Raw genomic sequence first — 23,064 nt, 5'->3', positions numbered from 1 at the left:
GTCAATGGTCCCCTCTTGTGGAAACCAAGGGCAGGTTTCTTTTACAAAATCAAAAAACTTAAATAAATCATTACTTTTAACCTTTACTCCTCGTGTTTTTAAAGCCTCTTTTAATTGCCCTACATAAATTTGATGCTGGCTTAATTCTTGTCCCATAATCAGACACTATTACTCACCTCTGGTTCCAACGCGGCAGGCTCCCGCAATGTCCGGAGGAATTTCTTCCACTTTTACTTTCGGCGGACTTTAGTGCCTTCTTCCTCACTTCTTCCCCCATGTCCAGGTCCCTGTCCGGGCGCCAGGTGTCCCGACCTGCAGGACAGTCGAACGGGCCCTGGAAGGGGGAGTGGGAATGGAGGAGACAAGAAAACACGAGAAATGGAGACAAGACAGTATCCTGATCAAGTCTCGTTTAATGGCGGCGGTGCAATGCCTTATATAGGCTGGCAGGGAAGAGGAAGGGCTCAGAGCAGGCGGGGAGGAGAATAATGAGAGACATCACCAGGCGCATGCTCGGTAGACTTAGTCTTTCCCGGGCATGGGAGGTTAACTAAGCGCGGGCGGGAAAAGTTCGCGCGCACGGGTAAAGTTGATGAAGAACCAGGAAGTGCGCCATCTCGTCTCCACAATGCGGAGCTTAAGCAACAGAGGCTGCGGCAATTTCCGGGCCTCACGACTCCGGACAGGTCTCGATCTCCTGATTCGTGATCCGCCCGTCTTGGCCTCCCAAAGTGCTGGGATTACAGGTTTGAGCCACCGCGCCTGGCCGCAAACTCACTTTTCTATGTTGTCTTGTGTTGTTATGTAAAATTTGCTCCAGCATTTTGTTCAGAAAGATGGCATTGATCAACAATATATTTATCTAAACTGTTGCCACAAAGTTATTATTCATGCAGGGCTACAACCGGATTAATTTTGGAGAAGGGCTGTTCAAACAGGCCCAGAGCTGTGGTACTTACGAACACCACCGTTTCTCTTTTTGCTAATTAGTTTGAAATGGTTCCAAATAAGAGTCAACCCCACAGAAGTCTGTGTAGCATGAAGCCAAGCTTGTTAAGACACAGAAAACAGTTTCGTCTTGATGAATCAATAACTGCATCATAAAGCCTTTTCAAAAGGAATACAATCTGAATTACCACACTCAAATGTTGTATATTGTTTATATGCCTCTCAGTCTTTCTTATTAACATTTAAAAAGCCTATTATTATGACTCAATATAGATGACAATATGTTTGTAATGTTTCCCTGCAGTAGGATGGTAGACTAAATTTAGTATAATACCATTTTCTCTTCTCTTCTTATTATATAAATTAACATTTTTTTTGTTTTGTGTGTTTTTGATGCATGACTGCCCTTCTAAATTTTGCACTATACCATTAAAACAATTGTTATCAATAGTTAAATAAAAAAGAACAAAGCTGGACATGTCAATCTTCCTGATTTCAAACTATATTATAAAGCCAAAATAACATGACAATATGGAATGCCATAAAAACAGATATGCAGACCAAAAGAACAGAATAGAGACCTCAGAAACAAATTTATGCATTTACTGTCAACTGATCATTGGTGCCAAGTAAAACAATGGAGGAAGGGGTGTCTTCTCAACAAATGATACTGGGTAAGCTGCATATCTACATGTAGCAGAAGTAAATTGGACATTTATGTCTCACCATATAAAAAACTCAAAATTGATTAAAGACTTAAACATAAGACCTAAAACGTTACAACTCCTAGAAGAAAGCATAGGGAAAAAGCATTTTGAGATTGGTTTTGGCAATGAATTTTTTGATATGACACTGAATGCAAAGGCAACAAAAACATACAAAACACGTTAGGCTATATCAAACCAAGAAACTTCTGCATCACAATGAAAAAAAATCATCAACAGAGTTAAAAAGCAACCAAAAACCTTATCCACCATGATCAAGTTGGCTTCATCCCTGGATGCAAGGCTGGATCAACATACACAAATCAATAAATGTAACCCATCACTTAAATAGAACCAATGACAAAAATCACGTTATGATTTCAATAGATGCAGAAAAGGCCTTCAACAAAATTCAACACCCTGCATGCTAAAAGCTCTTAATAAACTAAATATTGATGGAATGTATCTCAAAATAATAAGAGCTATTTATGACAAACCCACAGCCAATACAATACTGAATGGGCAAAAGCTGGAAGCGTTCCCTTTGAAAACTGGCACAAGACAAGGATGCCCTCTCTCACCACTCCTACTAAACATAGTACTGGAAGTTGTGGCCAGGGCAATCAGGCAAGAGAAAGAAATAAAGCACATTCAAATAGGAAGAGAGGAAGTCAAATTGTCTCTGTTTGTAGATGACATGATTGTTTATTTAGAAAACTCCATCATCTCAGCCCCAAATCTCTTTAAGTTGGTAAGCAACTTCAGCAAAGTCTCAGGATACGAAATCAATGTGCAAAAATCACAAGCATTGCTATACACCAAGACAGAGAGCCAAATCATGAGTGAACTTCCATTCACATTTGCTACAAAGAGAATTAAATACTTAGGAATCCAACTTACAAGGGATGTGAAGGACCTCTTCAAGGAAAACTACAAACCACTACTCAAGGAAATAAGAGAGGACACAAACAAATGGAAAAACATTCCATGCACATGGATGGGAAGAATCAATATCATGAAAATGGCAATACTGCCACAGTAATTTATAGATTCAATGCCATCCCCATCAAGCTACCATTGACTTCCTTCACAGAATTGGAAAAAACTACTTTAAATTTTATATGAAACCAAAAAAGAGCCTGCATACCCAAGACAATCCTATGCAAAAAGAACAAAGCTGGAGGCATCACGCTATCTGACTTCAAACTATACTACAAGGCTACAGTAACCAAAACAGCATGGACCAAAACAAGTATAGATCAATGGAAAAAAACAGAGGCCTCAGAAAGAACGCCACACATCTACAACCATCTGATCTTCAACAAACCTGACAAAAACAAGCAATGGGCAAAGGATTCCCTATTTAATAAACGGTGTTGGGAAAACTGGCTAGCCATATGCAGAAAACTGAAACTGGACTCCTTCCTTACACCTTATACAAAAATTAACACAAGATGGATTAAAGACTTAAATGTAAGACCTAAAACCACAACAACCCTAGAAGAAAACCTAGGCAATACTATTCAGGACATAGGCATGGGCAAAGACTTTATCACTAAAACACCAAAAGCAATGACAACAAAAGCCAAAATTGACAAATGGGATCTAGTTAAACTAAAGAGCTTCTGTTCAGCAAAAGAAACTATCATCAGAGAGAACAGGCAACCTACAGAATGAGAGAAAAATTTTGCAATCTTTCCATCTGACAAAGGGTTAATATCCAGAATTTACAAGGAACTTAAACAAATTTACAAGAAAAAAACAACCCCTCAAAAAGTGGGTGAAGGATCTGAACAGACACTTCTCAAAAGAAGAAATTTGTGCGGCCATCAAACATATGAAAAAAAAGCTCATCATCACTGAAATCATGAGGATTAAAGAGGAAATTAGAGAAATGCAAATCAAAACCACAATGAGATACCATCTCATGCCAATTAGAATGGTGATCATTAAAAAGTCAGGAAACAACAGATGCTGGAGAGGATGTGGAGAAATAGGAACGCTTTTACACTGTTGGTGGGAATGTGAATTAGTCTAACCATTGTGGAAGACAGTGGGGCGATTCCTCAAGGATCTAGAACCAGAAATACCATTTGACCCAGCAATCCCATTACTGGGTATATACCCAAAGGATTATAAATCATTCTACTATAAAGACACACACACAGGTATGTTTATTGCAGCACTCTTCACAATAGCAAAGACTTGGAACCAACCCAAATGCATATCAGTGATAGACTGGATAAAGAAAAATGTGGCACATATACACCATGGAATACTATGCAGCCATAAAAAAGGATGAATTCATGTCCTTTGCAGGGACATGGATGAAGCTTGAAACCATTATTCTCAGCAAACTAACACAAGGACAGAAAACTAAACACCACATGTTCTCACTTATAAGTGGAGTTGAACAATGAGAACATATGGACATGGGGAGGGGAACATCACACACTGGGGCCTGTCGGGGGGTGAAGGGGGTAGTAGAGGGATAGTATTAGGAGAAATACCTAATGTAGGTGATGGGTTGATAGATGCAGCAAACCCACGTGGCCCATGTATATCTGTGTAACAAACCTGCAGATTCTGCACATGCATTCCAGAACTTAAAGTATAATAAAAATAAATCACACATATTCCATACATATATATGTACCATGTTCCATACATATATATGTACCATGTACCCACAAAATTTCAAAAAAAAAGAATGTAAGAAAATATTTGCAAACTATACACCTGATAAGTGGGTAATATCCATATTATACAAGAAACTCATTCAACTTAATCACACAATAAAAAATAACCCAACAAAAAAAATGGGCAAAGAACCTGAATATACATTTCTCAGAAGAAGATATAAAAATGGCCAAAAGGCATATGAAAAGGTCCTCAACATCACTAAACATCAGGGCATTGCAAATCAAAACCACAATAACATATCTCCACACACCTACTGGAATGGCTCTTATCAAAAAGAAATAGTAAGTATTGGAGAGTATGTGGAGTAAAGGAAACGCTTGTACTGTTGATAGGAACGTAAATTGGTATAGCCATTATGGAAAAATCATATGAAAGGTTCTCCAGAAGTTAAAGTTACAACTACTGCATGATCCAACAATCCCACTTCCAGCTATAAATCCAAAGGAAATAAAATCAGTATTTGGAAGAAATATCTGCACTTCCATGTTCATTGCAGCATTATTCTCTGTAGCCAAGATATGGAAAAGACCTCAATGTCTACCAATGAATGAAATAATTAAAAAAGTGATATATATATGTAGTAAAATATTATTCAGCCTTAAGAAAGGAAGAAATCCTTCTGTCTGTGACAACATAAATGAATCTGGAGGACATTAGGCTACATGAAATAAGCCAGTCACAGGAAGACAAATATTGCATAATTACACTTACACATGGAATTTCCAATATTCAAACTTACAGAAGCAGAGAGTAGAATGGTGATTGCCATGGGCCGGGAAGAGGAGGAAAAATGAGGTGATGTTCAAAGAGTACAAAGTTTCTGTTATGCAAGATGTATAAGTTTTAGAGTGCTAATGTACAGCAACAGGACTATAATTAACAATACTGTATTATATAGTTTAAATTTGTTGAGAGGGTAGTTCTTTCATGTCCTTAGCACCCCAAAATAGAAAGTTAACTATGTCAGGTGATTGAGATGATTTATGCATTAATTAATTTGATTGTGGTGATTATTTCACAGTGTATATGTATACGAAAATATCAAGTTGCACACCTTAAATATACATAGGTTTTGTCAATTATACCTCATTAAAGCTGTAAAAAGTATCAAATTGAATTTTGTATGGTTATCTTTGAGAGGGGATTTTCTTCACTTAGGAGTTTCGCTGATACTTTGGTGTTTATGCTATGTTTGGTGCTGCAGTGACTTGTCTTGGCTTGACTTAATGCTGATTTGAATCACTCACTGTGAGTGAGCTAGTTGCTATTTCAGTACTTCCCTGCTCTTTTCTCACCACGTAGCAGCATTAGTTACCAAGGTGATGTTTCTGGGAACACAGAGGGAATAAGGACGTGCTGAAAATTTGGATTGATCAAATCATACACAGGTGAGTAGGCTAATGCTTCTCTTCCAGTCAGGCAGCAACGAGTCTCAGATTTTATTCTGTAATTTTTAAGAAAAATCTAACTTTTCTAGTATATGAGCTACTATGCTGCTCTGCTTCAAGAAGGGAAGTTTGCTATTGACCAGTTTTGGAACCTTTACAAAGATAAATACTTTGAGTCTCACAATTAATGCAGAGGCAAATAGATGCTGAGAAGGGCAGCTACCAAAAACAAGTTTGCCTTCTCTTTGGTCAGATTGGTTGTAGACATTAATAGAAATGGAATTTAGAAAAAAATATGTCCAGATTCAGAATGAGAGTAAGGGATACTTATTTTTCTTTAAGACAATGATTCATCCTGATTTTTCCTAATGACCAGCATCATTTAAACTGGTCTCCCTCAGATTTATAGTGTGGCATTCTTCAGAAACTTCAGAGGCTGAGTATCAATGGACCACAGCGTGATGATCTGGAGGCAGACCATCGAAAGGGTGCATTCATACTCTATTAGTGGACATATGTCTGTATTATAAAGAGAAGCATGTTTCTTAGAATAGCAAGCTTTTTGATCAACTCTGATCACTAGGGTTTCAAGTACATATTTTTTTCTTACCTAGTCTTATAAGAAAAGATTTTGTGGAGTATGCCTCTAATACCTCCCCAACAAGAGAGAAAATGGGCATAGCTGCTACAGTCCTCTTCTCCAGGAACTAGTTATAAATAATATTTATAATGTTTACCACTACCTGATCCAGATTTCCTTTTCCCTCAGCCATTCCTCTGCATATTGGGCCTCTTTATCTGGTGGGAAGTCCCAAATATTTATTCCTAAAGCCCCTAAATGGCCCTGCTTTTATTGCATTACTGAGGTCTTTAATTAATATTTACTACTGAATTGAAGTGATTACATGTATCTAAAAAAGTCCTCCAACTCCAGGCATGGTTCTTTCTGCCTTGATGGTGTCTATTTCCCCTTGATAGCTGAAAATCATTCCCTTTTTATTCGCCTGTTAATTCAGTGGCAATGGGAGCCCAATTTGGACAGGCGGCCGTCTCAACTTCCATATCACCAGGACAGATGTTGGCACTCATGTGAATTTACTCCTCCCTTGGGAAGTGTTTTAGACTGACAAAACTCAAAACTGTGGGAATGGGAAGTGAGAGTATAATGAATGGATTATTGGGTATGACAGAGAAACCTCTTCTGCTTTTGTCTCTCTAGTCTTGAAGCTGTGCATTATGGCAATATAATTAAAAAACACCACATATACTTTATTTATTTGAAGAAAGGACTGCATCTTATGGGGAGTGTTGCAGCCTTGCAGGTGGTGTTTCCAGCTAGCACCATAACTGAGTCTTCAATAGACTATTCCAATGGTCTGGAAAAGCAGCTGTTTCCATGTAAAGGAATATATATGGTGAGATTGGCCAGTTCTATAAGTAGGAACTCACTGATGTTCTTGTTTTATGATAAAATTAGTTCCTTGGTCAGAAGATATTTTCAACTGAATACCATAATGACAACAAAATGTCATAAGTCTGTGCTTGATGATGCTGGCAGAAGCACTGCAGTCGAGAAAGACAAACACATATACAGGATAATTGTATAATCCAGTGGAGAAAATTGATCTTCTCTCTATAGTGGAAGAAGTCCAATATAATCAGTCAGTGGAGAATGGTTGCAAATCTGAGACTTCATGTTTAAGCTCTACCATAGACAGTTGGGCAATCAGTGGTTTCAGTAGATAGAAGAATCATGGGGAGGGAAAGTCCATTTTGTTGATCTTATGCATAACTTTCATCCCACCACCATGGCCGTTTTGTACATAAGTCCATTAAACAAGCACCAGAGTTTCTCAGAAAAGAGGCCTGACTGATATTCACAACATGAGATACCTTCTCCACTTGATTATTGAAGACTTCCTCTCCAATAGATAGCCTTGGATAACTATGTAAATAATTCACAAATATGTCAAGATTTTGTGCTCATTTTGAGAAGTACATTCACACGTGACCCATGACTGCCTGTTACTAATCTTCCAACTTGGTTTATTCCAAGATTCTGACCTGCTGGCCAATCAGTTCATTAGCCAGTGTAGATCATTATGATCACTTAGTGTCTCATTATTAGGCATTCAATCTCTACCAGACTCTAGTAGTAAGCCAGAAGTTGATTCTCCACAGGAGAATAGTTGTTTTAGAAGATTTGCCTTTTCTCCAATTCCATAGATAGTTGCATGGTGGCTCTTGAAAAGAATTCAGTTGGATAATCTGATTTTGAAGCTCACTATAAAATTGCACTAATCAAGCCTGTGCTATTGATGTAAAAGCCCACAAATAGATCAGTGAAACAAAAGAGAGTCCAGAAATAGATCTGAACTTTCTGTACTTTGCATCTTTGTCAAGAATTCGTTGTCAGTACAACACTATCCCTCTGATAATACAACACTATTTTGATTATTGTATTGATTAATGCTAGGTTTCCAACTCTGTTATTTTAAAAAATGTTTGGATATTCTATATCTTGACCTTTTCTATAAAATTTTATATAAATTATGTCAATTTCCTCAGAAAGACGACTTGAATTTGGAGATTAAGTTTAATCCATAGATTAAAAGCAGATTTANACTCCAGGCATGGTTCTTTCTGCCTTGATGGTGTCTATTTCCCCTTGATAGCTGAAAATCATTCCCTTTTTATTCGCCTGTTAATTCAGTGGCAATGGGAGCCCAATTTGGACAGGCGGCCGTCTCAACTTCCATATCACCAGGACAGATGTTGGCACTCATGTGAATTTACTCCTCCCTTGGGAAGTGTTTTAGACTGACAAAACTCAAAACTGTGGGAATGGGAAGTGAGAGTATAATGAATGGATTATTGGGTATGACAGAGAAACCTCTTCTGCTTTTGTCTCTCTAGTCTTGAAGCTGTGCATTATGGCAATATAATTAAAAAACACCACATATACTTTATTTATTTGAAGAAAGGACTGCATCTTATGGGGGAGTGTTGCAGCCTTGCAGGTGGTGTTTCCAGCTAGCACCATAACTGAGTCTTCAATAGACTATTCCAATGGTCTGGAAAAGCAGCTGTTTCCATGTAAAGGAATATATATGGTGAGATTGGCCAGTTCTATAAGTAGGAACTCACTGATGTTCTTGTTTTATGATAAAATTAGTTCCTTGGTCAGAAGATATTTTCAACTGAATACCATAATGACAACAAAATGTCATAAGTCTGTGCTTGATGATGCTGGCAGAAGCACTGCAGTCGAGAAAGACAAACACATATACAGGATAATTGTATAATCCAGTGGAGAAAAATTGATCTTCTCTCTATAGTGGAAGAAGTCCAATATAATCAGTCAGTGGAGAATGGTTGCAAATCTGAGACTTCATGTTTAAGCTCTACCATAGACAGTTGGGCAATCAGTGGTTTCAGTAGATAGAAGAATCATGGGGAGGGAAAGTCCATTTTGTTGATCTTATGCATAACTTTCATCCCACCACCATGGCCGTTTTGTACATAAGTCCATTAAACAAGCACCAGAGTTTCTCAGAAAAGAGGCCTGACTGATATTCACAACATGAGATACCTTCTCCACTTGATTATTGAAGACTTCCTCTCCAATAGATAGCCTTGGATAACTATGTAAATAATTCACAAATATGTCAAGATTTTGTGCTCATTTTGAGAAGTACATTCACACGTGACCCATGACTGCCTGTTACTAATCTTCCAACTTGGTTTATTCCAAGATTCTGACCTGCTGGCCAATCAGTTCATTAGCCAGTGTAGATCATTATGATCACTTAGTGTCTCATTATTAGGCATTCAATCTCTACCAGACTCTAGTAGTAAGCCAGAAGTTGATTCTCCACAGGAGAATAGTTGTTTTTAGAAGATTTGCCTTTTCTCCAATTCCATAGATAGTTGCATGGTGGCTCTTGAAAAAGAATTCAGTTGGATAATCTGATTTTGAAGCTCACTATAAAATTGCACTAATCAAGCCTGTGCTATTGATGTAAAAGCCCACAAATAGATCAGTGAAACAAAAGAGAGTCCAGAAATAGATCTGAACTTTCTGTACTTTGCATCTTTGTCAAGAATTCGTTGTCAGTACAACACTATCCCTCTGATAATACAACACTATTTTGATTATTGTATTGATTAATGCTAGGTTTCCAACTCTGTTATTTTAAAAAATGTTTGGATATTCTATATCTTGACCTTTTCTATAAAATTTTATATAAATTATGTCAATTTCCTCAGAAAGACGACTTGAATTTGGAGATTAAGTTTAATCCATAGATTAAAAGCAGATTTATAAATAATATTGAGTCTTTCAATCTATGAACATTATATATCTATCCGTTAGTGTGGGTCATCTTTAATATCTCTAAATAATGTTTTTCAGTTTTCATTATAAAAATATTCTACTTATTCAATTTATTCAAATGTATTTAATTTTTGATGTTATTATAAATTGTATATTTTAAAGGGGACTGGTTTTCTTCTATTCAGATTTTGAAAGTTTTATTGTAAGAGTTGAATCTTGTCAAATGATTATTTTCTACTTCTGCTGAGATGATCATACATATAATTTTTTCCTTTCTGTTAATGTCATAAATGCTTTCTTCTATCTTTTTTACTTTTCCTTCTATTTTAATTTCAGTTTTAATAATTTTTTTTGGTCTCTCTTTAAGTTCACTGCTCCTTTCTCAGTTGTGTCCTGTCTGTTAAGCCCTCAAATTATCTCTTTATATCTAATATCATATTTTTCGTGTCTAGCATTTTCATTTCATTCTTTTTTGTAAAATAATACCTATCTGAAGAAATTTTCCATCTGCTCATGCAAGTTGTCGCTTTTCTAAATAGATCTGTTATTGTATATATTATAGTTTTATTAAAACGTTTATAAGTGGTGAACTAAACATTTAGGCCATCTCTGGATTTGCTTTTATTGATTCTTTCCTCTCTTAATAATGTGTCATATTTTATTACTTTTTATTGTCTTATAAAATTTGCTTGCATGTCAGACATTGACATGACAATGAAGAGTAAATACTAATGCTAATTCTACTTATAAAAGGATATGTCCTTCTTTTGTCAGGTTGCTAATATGGGGAACTGTGTCAATGTAATTTGTATTTGAGTTGCATTTGGGCAGTTTAACCTTTAGTTGGATTCAGTTTCACCACTTACTTCAAAGTCTTTCAGTGTGGAATTAGGACTTCCCCTTAAAGGGGTCAAAGACTCAAGGACCAGCAAGTTGCAAAAGATGTCTTCAATCCACTTGCCATCTTCCTGAACTTTGAACTCTCTCTTTCTGCTTTGCAGTTCAATTGCCAGCTTTCTGGTTCACCAAGGAATTCTTTTTGCTCTCCTATCATACTTTAGCTCTTTTGTGTCTTAGACAATCTTTCTCCATTCTCTTTTCCAGCCCTCAGCCATTAGAAGACCAGTGTAGTGTGACTGATGAGGGTGTCTCTAGGAAGATTTACCACACTTTATCTGTCTTTCCCTGAATCTTCAGCAGTCATTTGGGGAAGGCCCTGCATGCCTCAAAATCTCTCTAACCTTTTGTGCTCTGTCTGCATCCTTTGGTATACTATTCCCATGTAATAATTGAGTTTCCATGATAAAGGATTGGTGATGCATACAGATTTTCTGTGTGGCAGGGGCTCTTCCCCCAGACCACATATGACTCTTAACAATTTAGCTTATTGTGCACTACTCCTATTCATGGTAGATTCTCTTTTCTCTCATAATTTTACCAGAGGTGAAATCAGCTGTAGGTTTCTTCTCACCTAGGAAGGTGTCCTCACTTTTTGGAATTTGGTTTATTAGGTTTCTTTGTGTTCTTAGCTCTCTCATGGCTTTTTAAAAAGCTATAATTCTGTAGCTTACCAACATTCTTATTTGTGTAGAAGTAACAGATTTTTATTACTTAAACTTTGAAACAATTTCAAATTTTTATGAACATTGCAAGAATAGTAAAAGAGCTCCAATAGGCTCAGAGACTCTATTTAAGTCACACTTCCAGTACAGCCTGCAAAACCATGAGCCAGTTAAACCCCTTTTCTTTATAAATTACCCAGCCTTAGGTATTTCTTTATGGTGATGCCAAAATAGACTAACACACCCTGGAATCAATTATTTTTCGGAAGAACCTGGTTCTGTTGAGAAAGGAGTGGTATTTAGAGACCAAGATCTGGCGCTAGCTATTGCTCCTGGGTGCTGCCAGTGGATAGAACTCAGAATATCTATGTATCTAACTATTCACACATATGTATTTAATACTTAGTTTTCTATCTACCTGTATATATTGAAATCCATGACTTTATATGAATTGCTCCAATTTCAACTCAATATCATAGAATGTATTCTAACTTCCTTTCTATATTTGTAGTTCCTTTCTCACATTGTAAGACACCTGGCTGTCATTATCCTTAAAAATATTTGCTTATTTGCCTAGTCCTCATGTATGTAAACAAATGCTGGTTTAGACCCTTACTGTTGTGGTCTCTGGTCAATAACTGATTGCCTATTAATCAATTTTCCTCCTCAAACCCTTACTGTTTTGGTCTCTGGTCAATAACTGATTGCTTATTGATCAATTTTCCTCCTCTTCTGTTTTTTTGTCCTTGTCAGTTTGGTGTACTGGCTACAGTGCTGCTCCGCTGACCTTCCTGAACTAAATGCATTGTATCAATTGTATTATATTATCCTTCCACCAAAAATACCCAACAGTTTTGCTTGCTCCTTATTATCATCAACATTTGATATTGTCAGTCATTTTAATTTCAACTATTCAAATGTGCAGAGGTGCCTTATTGTGGCTTTAATTTGTATTTCCTGGTGACAAATGATGATCATGTTTATGTGTCTTATTTGCCATTCAGATATCTTCTTTTGTGAAGTGTCGACTCAAGCAATTTTGTCAATTTTTCTGTCTTTATAAAATTATAAGAATTCTTTATGGATATTCTGAATGGAAGTTCTAAGTTTATACAGTCATCATTTGGTATTCATAAGGGATTTGTTCCAGGATCTCTGCAAATACCAAAATCTGTGGTTGCTCAAGTTCCTTATATAAAATGTAGTGTTTGCATAAAACCTATGCACACCCTCCCATATGCTTTAAATCATCTTTAAATGACTCATAATACCTAGTACAACATAAATGTATATAAATAATTATTATGCTCTATTTTATACTTTTTATAATTTTTATTGTTGTATTGTTATTTTTTCCCAAATATGTTCACTTCAAAGTTGGTTATGGTTTTAATATGCATTTTCCTGATTCTTAACGAGGTTCTACACCTTATCTTATGTTTACTGCTATTTGGTTATTTTCTATACTTAACTGTTCAAGTGTCTTACTTGTTTTTCTACTGGTTTAGCTCCCTTAAAAATAATTTGTATAATTAAGCATTTTAAAAAATAAATATTCAGGATATGCACTCTTTATCATTTGAATATTTGTGAATATCTTCTCCAACTCTGTGACTTGTCCTTCCACTCTGTTAGTCATTTAACACTGCTTTCATTTATTCTATTCTTTTCAATCTCATTTGTTTTTTAATGAATAGATTAGACAATTGCAAGAGTCATCTAACCTGTAGGTTTTCTCTCCTTTGGTACATTATTTTATATTCTTGTGTTATAAAACATAAATCTCACCATGGAATTACATCATTTATATTTTGCGTATATGCACACCATTTTCTAGAGGATAAATCTAACATTTTATTCATTGACGTATTTGAGGTCCTTCATGAACCAAACTTTGCATAGCTACTGAGTGTATGAAAACAAATATGTACCCCGCAATCCAGCATGCAAATGTGTATCTTAGCAGTGTCTTTTTTCCCCCTCTATCTGGATTCCTAGAAAAACAGCTTGTGCCTAAACGTATTACTAACACTCTATTGATGAGAAGTGGGGTGGTGGTGTAATAATCGGTAGCAAAAGTGAGGGGGAAAATTAGTATATGAAACAAGAAAGAAGAAGCATTTATCTGCTCGCTTCCTCCTATTTCTTGTATCAGATTCATCCAACTTTATCTCATAGGCATTTAAGACTCCTTTACAAATGAGTTATTTTAACCAGGTACTCTGGGAAACTACTGGGGAATCTAGGTCACACCTTCTTTTGAATGAGGGAGTGGTGGGTACAACCAGAAGTTCCATGGATCCAATTAGGTCAGACCATGCCCATAACATGTTTTGCTGAAACTGGCCCTTCCCCAACAAAAGAAGGCAAATCATCGTTTGCATCAGGAAATGAGGCAACTTTGGCAGCAGCAGCCAGGGCTTTCCGCCAAGCAAGTAGCATAGGTCAAGGGGCAGGTGGGGCCAAGTGAGTGTGGGAATGTGCATAGCTTGGTTTCTGGACATCTTTTATGCTCTTATCTACCACAGTTCCTTTCAGAACAGTTAACCCGATAAAGGCGGTAAGCCAAGTCAACACATACGAAGGAAAGGGGAGAAGAGATCATTTTAGTGGACCTGACACCTAAGGTTTGATGAGCTCATTTGGTTGCACATCAAATGAAATTCTCTCAAAAGACAAGATTTGAAAATTATTTATTTCTTTTATTTCCCTGTGTTACTATGGTTCTTGCTTCCTGATACCGTATTATGGTTTTGTTTTCCAGGTGTGATGGAGCCTGCATTTTCCTCTTTATCTGGATACTTTGTGGCCATTCTTCTCTTACAGATAACAGTACTCACCTCAGGTAGGGATATCTATTTCTTTTTCATGGTGCATATTACACTGAAAAAAATGAGCAAGCTTATCACTGTTATTTTACAGATTTTACCCTTATATGCCAGTTTCGATGGTAGAAATGAGTATTAAAACAGCTTAAGATTAAGAAATGTTATTTCAATTGTTATGCTACAGAGTTGCGATGATGTGCCTATGAGACAACACAGATAAATGTTTAACATGTCTCCTTAGGAAGCTTAAATTCTCACTGGCAAATCATAATAAATATGTCTTATATTTAAGAACACACCACAATCATTTATGTAACCATATGAATTATAAGTTTATAGGATTAGCAGGACTTCACATAAAGAAGTTAGTGTGAGTGGGAGCTGTCCACAAATTTTTCTTAGAGCAGAGGACTATTAGGTTTTATAACTCAGATTACTTATGATGAGAGGGGTAAACATTCTTAGCAGAGACAGAAATGAATTTGACATAGTATAGAGAAGCAAAAGCTAAAGGTATGGAAAGACCCATGTGATAGTTATCTACAGTTTTGGAACAAATTAGCCTAAACATTAATGATGTAAAATAACAATCAGTTTATTCTATCCACAATTTTGTGGGTCAGAAACTTCGGCCAGGGCTCACCCGGGTGATTCTTCTGCTCCATGTGACATAGACTGAGATCACTTGGTGTATCTGCTGGTGGAGGAAATGATCTGAAGGGCTCAAGGTGGCTTCACTTAGGTGTCTGGCGTTTTGGTGGAGTAGGCTGGAAGGCTGGGATTAGCTGAGATTGTCAACTGACATATCTACATGTGGATTTTCTACTATTGTGGTCACAAGGTAGTCAGACTTCGTATAAGGCAGCTCAGGGCTTCAAGAAATATTGTTACAACAGGAAAGAATGGCTGCTGCTCTTTTACTAAAACAGACCCAGAAACTATTGCAGCGTGTTTTCTGCTGCATTCTACTGAACAAAGAAATCATAGAACACACTAATTCAAGAGGAACAGTCATACTTTTTGCTTCATGGAAGGGACATAAAAATTGTTGTGGCCACTTTTAGCCCACTAAAACTGATATTAGAAAAAGTAACTGGTATATTTTTTAAGTAAAGATTGTAAAGTAATCAGGTTCCACATCCCACCTCTTGACAATTGGAGCATCCTCCATTCATTCTTTAACTATTTATGAAGTGCCTATTATGTTCAGGTAATGCTTTATGCACTGAGGATATAAAAAAGAATGAAAAAAGAGACTTTTTTGTTTCATTACCTACATATTAATAGGTCATGAGAGAAAATGAAGAAAAGAATTAGAAATAAAATATCAGATAGTGATATGTGCTAAGGAAATGTGATTTCGGGAAATGTTGAATGAGCGATCATAAAACATTTCTTCAAGGAGTAGTTTTTTAAGATGGAACCTGAGTGATGAGAAGGAGGCAGCTATGAGTGTCTGGGGGAAAAACACTGCCATCAGAGTAAAGACATATCTGAGAGCAAAGTTCTGAAGTCGGAACACCACCAAGAATCAGAAGAAAGGTCAGAGCATCCCAAAAAAGAGGATCTAGGAGAGCATTCTTTTGTAGTCTTCAGACTAAATCTTTGGTCTTCAACTCTCCACAGAGCAGTTCACTGTGAGTAGCTCTAGGAATCACCACGTGGTCATGGTCGGCAGCCAGGCTGAGCTCAGCTGCCGGCTGTCCCCACCACAGAATGCACAGCTCATGCAGGTGGGCTGGTTTCGGGATCCCCATTCCCAAATGATTTACCTGTATGAAGATGGGGAAGAACACCCTGGAGAAGGCGTTCAGAACTACACGAATCGCACAGTGTTCCTGAAGGATGCACTAGAAGAAGGCAAAATTACCCTCCAGATTTACAACGTCACTGCTTTTGATGGTGGGCAGTATCGCTGCTTCTTTAAAGATGGCCACACCTATGAAGAAGGCATCGTGGATCTGAGGGTGGCAGGTAAGGACAGGAGAGTCATCTTCAGATTTCCTTGGCAATTCCATGACCCCAAATTCATGAATATTTTTTGAAATTTACAACTTTCAAATATAATAAAATAATAATAGAATTTTTTGAAAAAATACAGAGAGTAATATAGTGGCACAGATACTCTTAGCAATTTGTCATAGTTCCTTTAGATTAAGTTAAAGTCACCTTTGTACCCCTCAATAGTGCTATTTACTTTTCTACTTTCCAAGAAGTAGCCATTATACTTCTTATGGTTTTTTTTTTTTTTTTTTCTTCAAATTTTAAGAACATCAGTTGCCAGGTGTCTTCATCACAGAGTGCACAACATATGGAGGTGGACTGGTTTTGGGATCACCACTCCCAACTGGTTTACAAAGACTGGGAAAGACACTGATCGCTCTTAAACACTTGACTTTCTTAAAATTCTTTTTTCAAATTTAGTTCTTAACCCATATGGATTTTACTCTTGTGTATTTATGAGGGGACGATGTTGTTATTGACAAAGCTAGTCTCGCCAAAGATGGAGTCTTTCCTTCTTTAGTGTCACAAAGCCAGTACATAAAACTGAAAGTCAGTTTCAAACAGTGTAAACTTATTCGATGGTCACGGAATTGAGAAGTGGGAGCATGGCTCACAAATCAGTTTCCTGATTAGTGATGGGTGAGGAGATTAAAATATAGGGTTTTTCTAATAAAGAAGTTGGACATTAAAACGAACGGGAGGAATATTAATATATTTTCTGGAACTGGGGAGTGAACGTCTGGTAACCAGAGTGCTGCCTTCCCTTTTGTCTTTATATGGCTTCTTCCAGTTGATGATTGTCAAGTGTCATGGTTCTGGTGGGGGTGCCATTTTGCATGGAACTGAGATTATAATGAAGCCTACTGTCGTTTTGAAGCCGTTTTGTCTGCCATCTTGGTTCTAACCAGTCTCAGCTGGTCTGGTTACAATGGAACTTTTTATTGCAGGTGCCATGTTTCCTGAATATAAGTAGAGGTAGGGCAGGGTAGAAATTCAGCTGTGTCACATAGGCATTACACTGGGTAACAATGTCTCTCCTTATTAAATTATATATTTATTGGATATTCCCAATAATTGTCAGGCATTTCTCTCGTTGATCAAGTCCTTATCTGTGCATGGATATTTTCATGAGTTTTTAATTTAATTTTCTATTGAATCATCATGACATAACTTCTGGACCTATGACCGTACTGCTTTGTTCAAATGACTACAAGTTATGTGCCTTAATATACAATAGGGCATGTCTTACAACTTCACTATTCATCTTCAAAAGTGCTTTGGACCTTTACTATATAAATTGTAATTATAAAATTATATTCTGTTAGGAATTACGATTGAAATAAAATTGAATTTATAGACTAATTTTAAGAGATTTGCTATGTATTTTTATTGAAATGTCCTGTCAATGAAAACTTACTTAAGCTTTTCAATTTTACTTCAGTTTTATTTCAGTTAAATTTCATATGTTTACCCATAAAAGTCTTGCACATCTTTTGTCAAATTTCAATAGTTAGTTTGTAAAATTATGAATGAGATGTTATTGTTAAAAGTTTTAATGATTATGGTTTTGATATAGGAGTGCAATTGATTTTTTTATTTTTTTGTTTTCTTTACATTGTTATTTTTGAATAAAAACTTCCTCAAGATTCAAAGTTTAGTAATTTAAAAAATCCATGATAAAAAGTCTTCTTTTCCATGACCATGAAACCATAAATTTCACCTCTCACGGGCAGCTAATGTGATGTGTTTCTTAGATACCACTTCCTGAGAATTTTTTTTAACATATAAATGTGTGTATACACAAATATACTGCATAAACAAATATACTGTACATCAACATATACGTACATGTGTATACAAACATATAGATGTACAATAGATACTTTTAAAATAATTGCTAATATACTATGTATATATTTTTGCAACTTGCTTTTTTTTAAACTTAGTAACATGAGTTGAAGGTATTTTTTTTTTTAATGGAATCAAGCTGTGTAGCCCAGACTGGAGTGCAGTGGCACGATCTTGGCTCACTGCAAGCTCCGCCTCCTGGGTTCAAGCAATTCTCCTGCCTCAGCCTCCCAAGTAGCTGGGACTACAAGCGTGCGCCACCACGCCCGGCTAATTTTTTGTATTGTTAGTAGAGACAAGTTTTCACCATGTTAGCCAGGATGGTCTCGATCTCCTGACCTCATGATCTGCCCGCCTCAGCCTCCCAAAGTGCTGGGATTATCGGTGTGAGCCACTGCACCTGGCCCCGAAAGTAATGTCATATCAGTATATGAATCTTCCTATTCTTTCTATGATGGCAAAGTATTCCACGGTGTGGATAATTCAGAAATTATTTTAGCCATATGCTTTTAAAGAATATGTAGGTTACTTCAAGCTGTGGGTGTACAAGCAGTCCTCTAATAATTTAAATAAATTACTACATGTGTAATTTCACACATGTGCAATTGTATGTCTCTTGGTATGTGTATAAAAATTATGCCATTGGTTTATCAAATCACACACACACACACACATACACGCAAAGCCTTTGGACATTTAATTAGGCTTTATTGAATTGATTCAGCAATTTGGAGATAACTGACATTTCTTTCTGCACTGAGTACTGTTTATTCTGCTACTTCAGATGGCACTCTATGGGATCCTAATCCATAGCTTCACTTTCTATGGGGAGATTTCTGCATTGGAAGGTGCCGCACTTCGCTCAGCCTCTAGAGGCCTCCAAACTGCTCATTATTTTCTATTTTTTAAAAATAAATTTCATTGTGTGTATTTAAAGTATACAACATGATATTGTAGGATACATAAATAGTAAAATGGTTACTATAGTGACGCAAATTTACATATTCATTATCTCGCATAGTAACCCTTTTTGTGGCAAAAGCAGCTAAAATCTACTAATTTGGCAGAAATCTCTAATACAGTACAATTTTATTGCCTTTAGTCCTCAGATGGTATATTGGATCTCTAAACTTGTTCATCCTACATGTCTGTTATTTGCTTATTATTTTCTATTTACCTGTATGAAGTCAGCAAATGTATCCATGGGGAAAGGCCAGGAATGGGCTTTTGTCCCCTTGGATATGGAGTGGTGTTGATCCATCAGGATCTTTATCCTTTTGAGCTTTAGGATTGTGATCTTCTTTCACTACCTGAAGTTCTCTAAAGGAAATTTAGAGTATTTGCTGCCTTTCCTGGCAAGTAAATGCTACAGGGGCAGAAATAGCTAGAACCTCCTTGAATTCCAATCACTTCCCCATTTAAGTCCTGTAATGATTCTTTATCTTGCTATATTTTTAATCCAATTGTATGAGGTGCTTTTTGTATTTTATCTACCTTTTGGGTTGTCTCCAACAGGAAGGATGGTCACAATTACCTTGCCATTAATGGCAGCCCAAAATTGAAACACATAATTTCTATTTTTTTAATTGTTTTCACTTATACAATTCTATTCCCCCAAAATAACTTGATTCAATTTATATGCTTAAGAAATGATGATGCAAATTTCAAAATAGCCAGTTGAGAGATGGGGGCACCCAGATGAATCTGGCTCTGGCTTGGATTGATTAAATTATTTTTATTTTTGTAATCAAGTAGACTTTATATACATGGAGTGCACAAATCTCAAGTGCACAGCTCAATAAATTTTTACATATAGGGACACCCACAGATTCACCCCTCAGATCAAGATATTAAATATATCCAAATGTTCCATCTTACCTCTTTCTAGTCAATACCACTCTTCTCTTGCTGGGGTTCTAACTTCTATTTCCATAGATTAGTTTTGCTGTTCTAGAACTTATATAAATGGAATCACACATATATGTGTGCAGTTGCTTACCATTATTCGTTTATGTTGTAAGTGGCAGAAATTTCTTCTTTTGTTTTTCCTTGTATTCTATGCTGTGAATGAACTTTTGGGTTACTTTCAGTTTTGGGCTACTATGACTAATACTGCCATGAATATTTTTGAACATATTGTTTTGTATACATCAGTACTCATTTCTGTTATGTATTATAAGTAGGAGTGAAAGTGTTGGGTCATGAGCATAGGCGTATGCTCAATTTCAGTAGATACTAACAATTTCCCAGAGAGGTTAACCGATTCACAGTCCTGGAGCCAGCCATATAGGAGAGCTCTAGTTGCTCTACAGCCTCTCCAGTCTTTGGTAATGTCAGTGCCAGTGCTGTTCATTAAAACATTTTGGTGGGGTGAAGTGGAATGTCATTAAAGTTTTACTTTGTATTTCCCTGATGGCTGGTGATGTTGAACATCTTTGCATATAATTATTGGTAACCTGGATATTTTTTAAAATGAGATGGCTTTTCAAATATTTTTCCCATTGAAAACACAAAGTTTATCTGTCTTATTGATTTATAGTACTTAATATATTTTGGATGCTACTTTCCAGATGTATTGCAAGTGCCTTCTCCTAGCTGTGACTTTTTTTCACTTTTTACATGTGGTCTTTTGAAGAACAACAGTTAAGTCCCAATTATCAGTCTTTTCTTTTATAGATAACATTTTTGATGTCTCGCTAGCTTGGATTTGGATGGAAGTATTATTCTTGTTCTAATTGTGGCCACCCGCATTACACTTATGGTATATATGGTATATATAGGGCACAGAGAATGAAAAGGCTGATTTACTTCTCAATTCTTGAGTCCACACCAATAACTGTAATGTAATTTCTCTCTCTCTTCTTTCCAGCTGTAGGCTTGGATGTGCAGATTAATGTTCAGGTTCTCAACACAGAGGGGTTTGTGGTGGAGTGTACCTCAGGAGGGTGGTTCCCACAAGCCCAGATGGCGTGGAAAGATAGCAGTGGGAATGTAATTCCACATTCATCAAAATCTTACTCTCAGGATGGAGCTGGATTATTACATTTGAAGATGACCATTCTTCTAAAAAATAACACCCATGGTCCTGTAACTTGCTGCTTTTACAACCCAGTCACTGGTCAAGAGAAAAGGGCAGGTATTGTCATACCAGGTGAGTGCTTGTGGCTTGGTTTTATCAAGGAAGAACTGTCACATAAAATTTCATGTCCTTCTTCAATGTGGCCAACTAAAGAGAAAATTAAGTGGAATAATAAATGTGAGGCTGTTTTATAAACTATGAACTGCTGTAGACATGCACTATTGAAAATGTATTAAGTTGCTGGGACAAGGAAAATACCAGGTGCTAAGGGGTTATTTTAAACAATGGAAGATATTAGAATCATTAAAGAAAAAGCCCTTGTTCTGTATAGCATGTTAAGGCTTCCAAAGTTTTTATGTCATTTGAGTGCTAGATTCACCTTTTTTGGGCTTTGTGACCTTGGGTATCACTTAACCTTCAAGACCGTTGATTTATCTCGTTTGGAAATGATAAAGTATATGTTATTTTGAGCTTGAAATGAAATATTGCCAGTGCAATAGTTTTACAAAACAAAGCAATATGCAGAATTAATATTGATTTAAAAATTATGATGTCACAAGTGTACTTTATTACAGAAACTGGTTTGGTCCTAGTATTACTTAACACAGAGACAGGGAATTATTTTAGTTTCATTTCTCAAGAGATGCTTTCCCAAAAAAGAAGAAGGAGGAGAATATTCCCTGAGAGACATCATTAGTGTCTACCCAGAGGGTCTTTGGCTGTGATTTCAGATCAATTTTACCTCTGTTGTTAAATTACTCTGAATAGAAGAAGGTAAGCATTTAACTGGATCCAGTTCATAGAGGCTTAATATCAAGGAAATATCCTTTCTCTTAACAGCCATGAGTGAACAATTAGAAAGCTGATAAAATAAATACTGTAAGTCCTTTTTTTTTTCTTCCTGTTCAGCAGAAACCCATCCATTTCAGGTGCTTAGGTCCCTTTGTGACCCAAAATAGACTCCTTTAATCAACTCACCATTTCAGTTTTCTGCGCCACTTCATGGGAGTATTACTTCTGGTTTCCCTTTTAATCCTACGTTTCCCTTCTGAGCCATTTAGGTTTCCTGCACTGACCAACAGTAATCAGCGTTGTTGAAGGTAAGGTGTGAATCTAGAACCTCAGATCTCATGCTCCTTTCTTGTTTATTTTTAAAATTTCAAATAGAAGCCTTTCAAAAATGAAGAACGCAAATTGAGTCATGATGATAGGGGGGATGCCTTGACAATGGATTTGTGCTATTTTTACATGTTATTTTTGTTGTTGTTTTTTCTAGAATCCATGTGTGCCTCAGGTTCTAATAGTCTGGTGTTAATTTAGTAGGTTAGCCTGCTAGACTTCACATCATCTTAAATTGAAATACACTAAGATATTTATTTTGTGTTCTGTATCTGAAAATCCCAGTCTCTGGAGGTATTGCCTGTATAATTCTGTGGTTTCTCTGTTCCCAATCTCTCCTTCATTATTTGGGAACCCATGTTTGTCTCTCTTTATATCTTATATACAAGGATCTTAAAACTCCACTCTCCCAATCCCTAGTAATTGGCAGAAAATGATGGGCAAACGTTGACTTTCAACTTTCCTGATTTTCTAAACTTTGAGAAATTTGAGGAATTATCTGCTTTATCAACACTCAGCAATTTCTTCCCCCCCTCCCTCCCTCC

The 23,064-nt window shown here is 36.5% G+C and overlaps 1 protein-coding gene across 1 annotated transcript in view; it reads left to right on the top strand.

Annotated features, from left to right (window-relative positions):
- The window catches only part of LOC108526694 (putative selection and upkeep of intraepithelial T-cells protein 1 homolog), a 53,348-nt gene that overhangs the window by 9,382 nt on the left and 20,902 nt on the right, over nt 1-23,064 (top strand). The window contains exons 3-5 of the mRNA XM_017867533.1: nt 14,406-14,486; nt 16,096-16,443; nt 21,191-21,472. Of these exons, the coding sequence (XP_017723022.1) occupies nt 14,411-14,486; nt 16,096-16,443; nt 21,191-21,472 (706 nt within the window). The 5' untranslated portion in view covers nt 14,406-14,410. The remainder of the gene's footprint in view (nt 1-14,405; nt 14,487-16,095; nt 16,444-21,190; nt 21,473-23,064) is intronic.

The sequence above is a fragment of the Rhinopithecus bieti genome, unplaced genomic scaffold, assembly GCF_001698545.2.
Source record: "Rhinopithecus bieti isolate Rb0 unplaced genomic scaffold, ASM169854v2 scaffold_3764, whole genome shotgun sequence".
In the NCBI taxonomy this organism is placed as follows: domain Eukaryota; kingdom Metazoa; phylum Chordata; class Mammalia; order Primates; family Cercopithecidae; genus Rhinopithecus; species Rhinopithecus bieti.
This window is presented reverse-complemented; position numbering and strand designations above follow the sequence as displayed.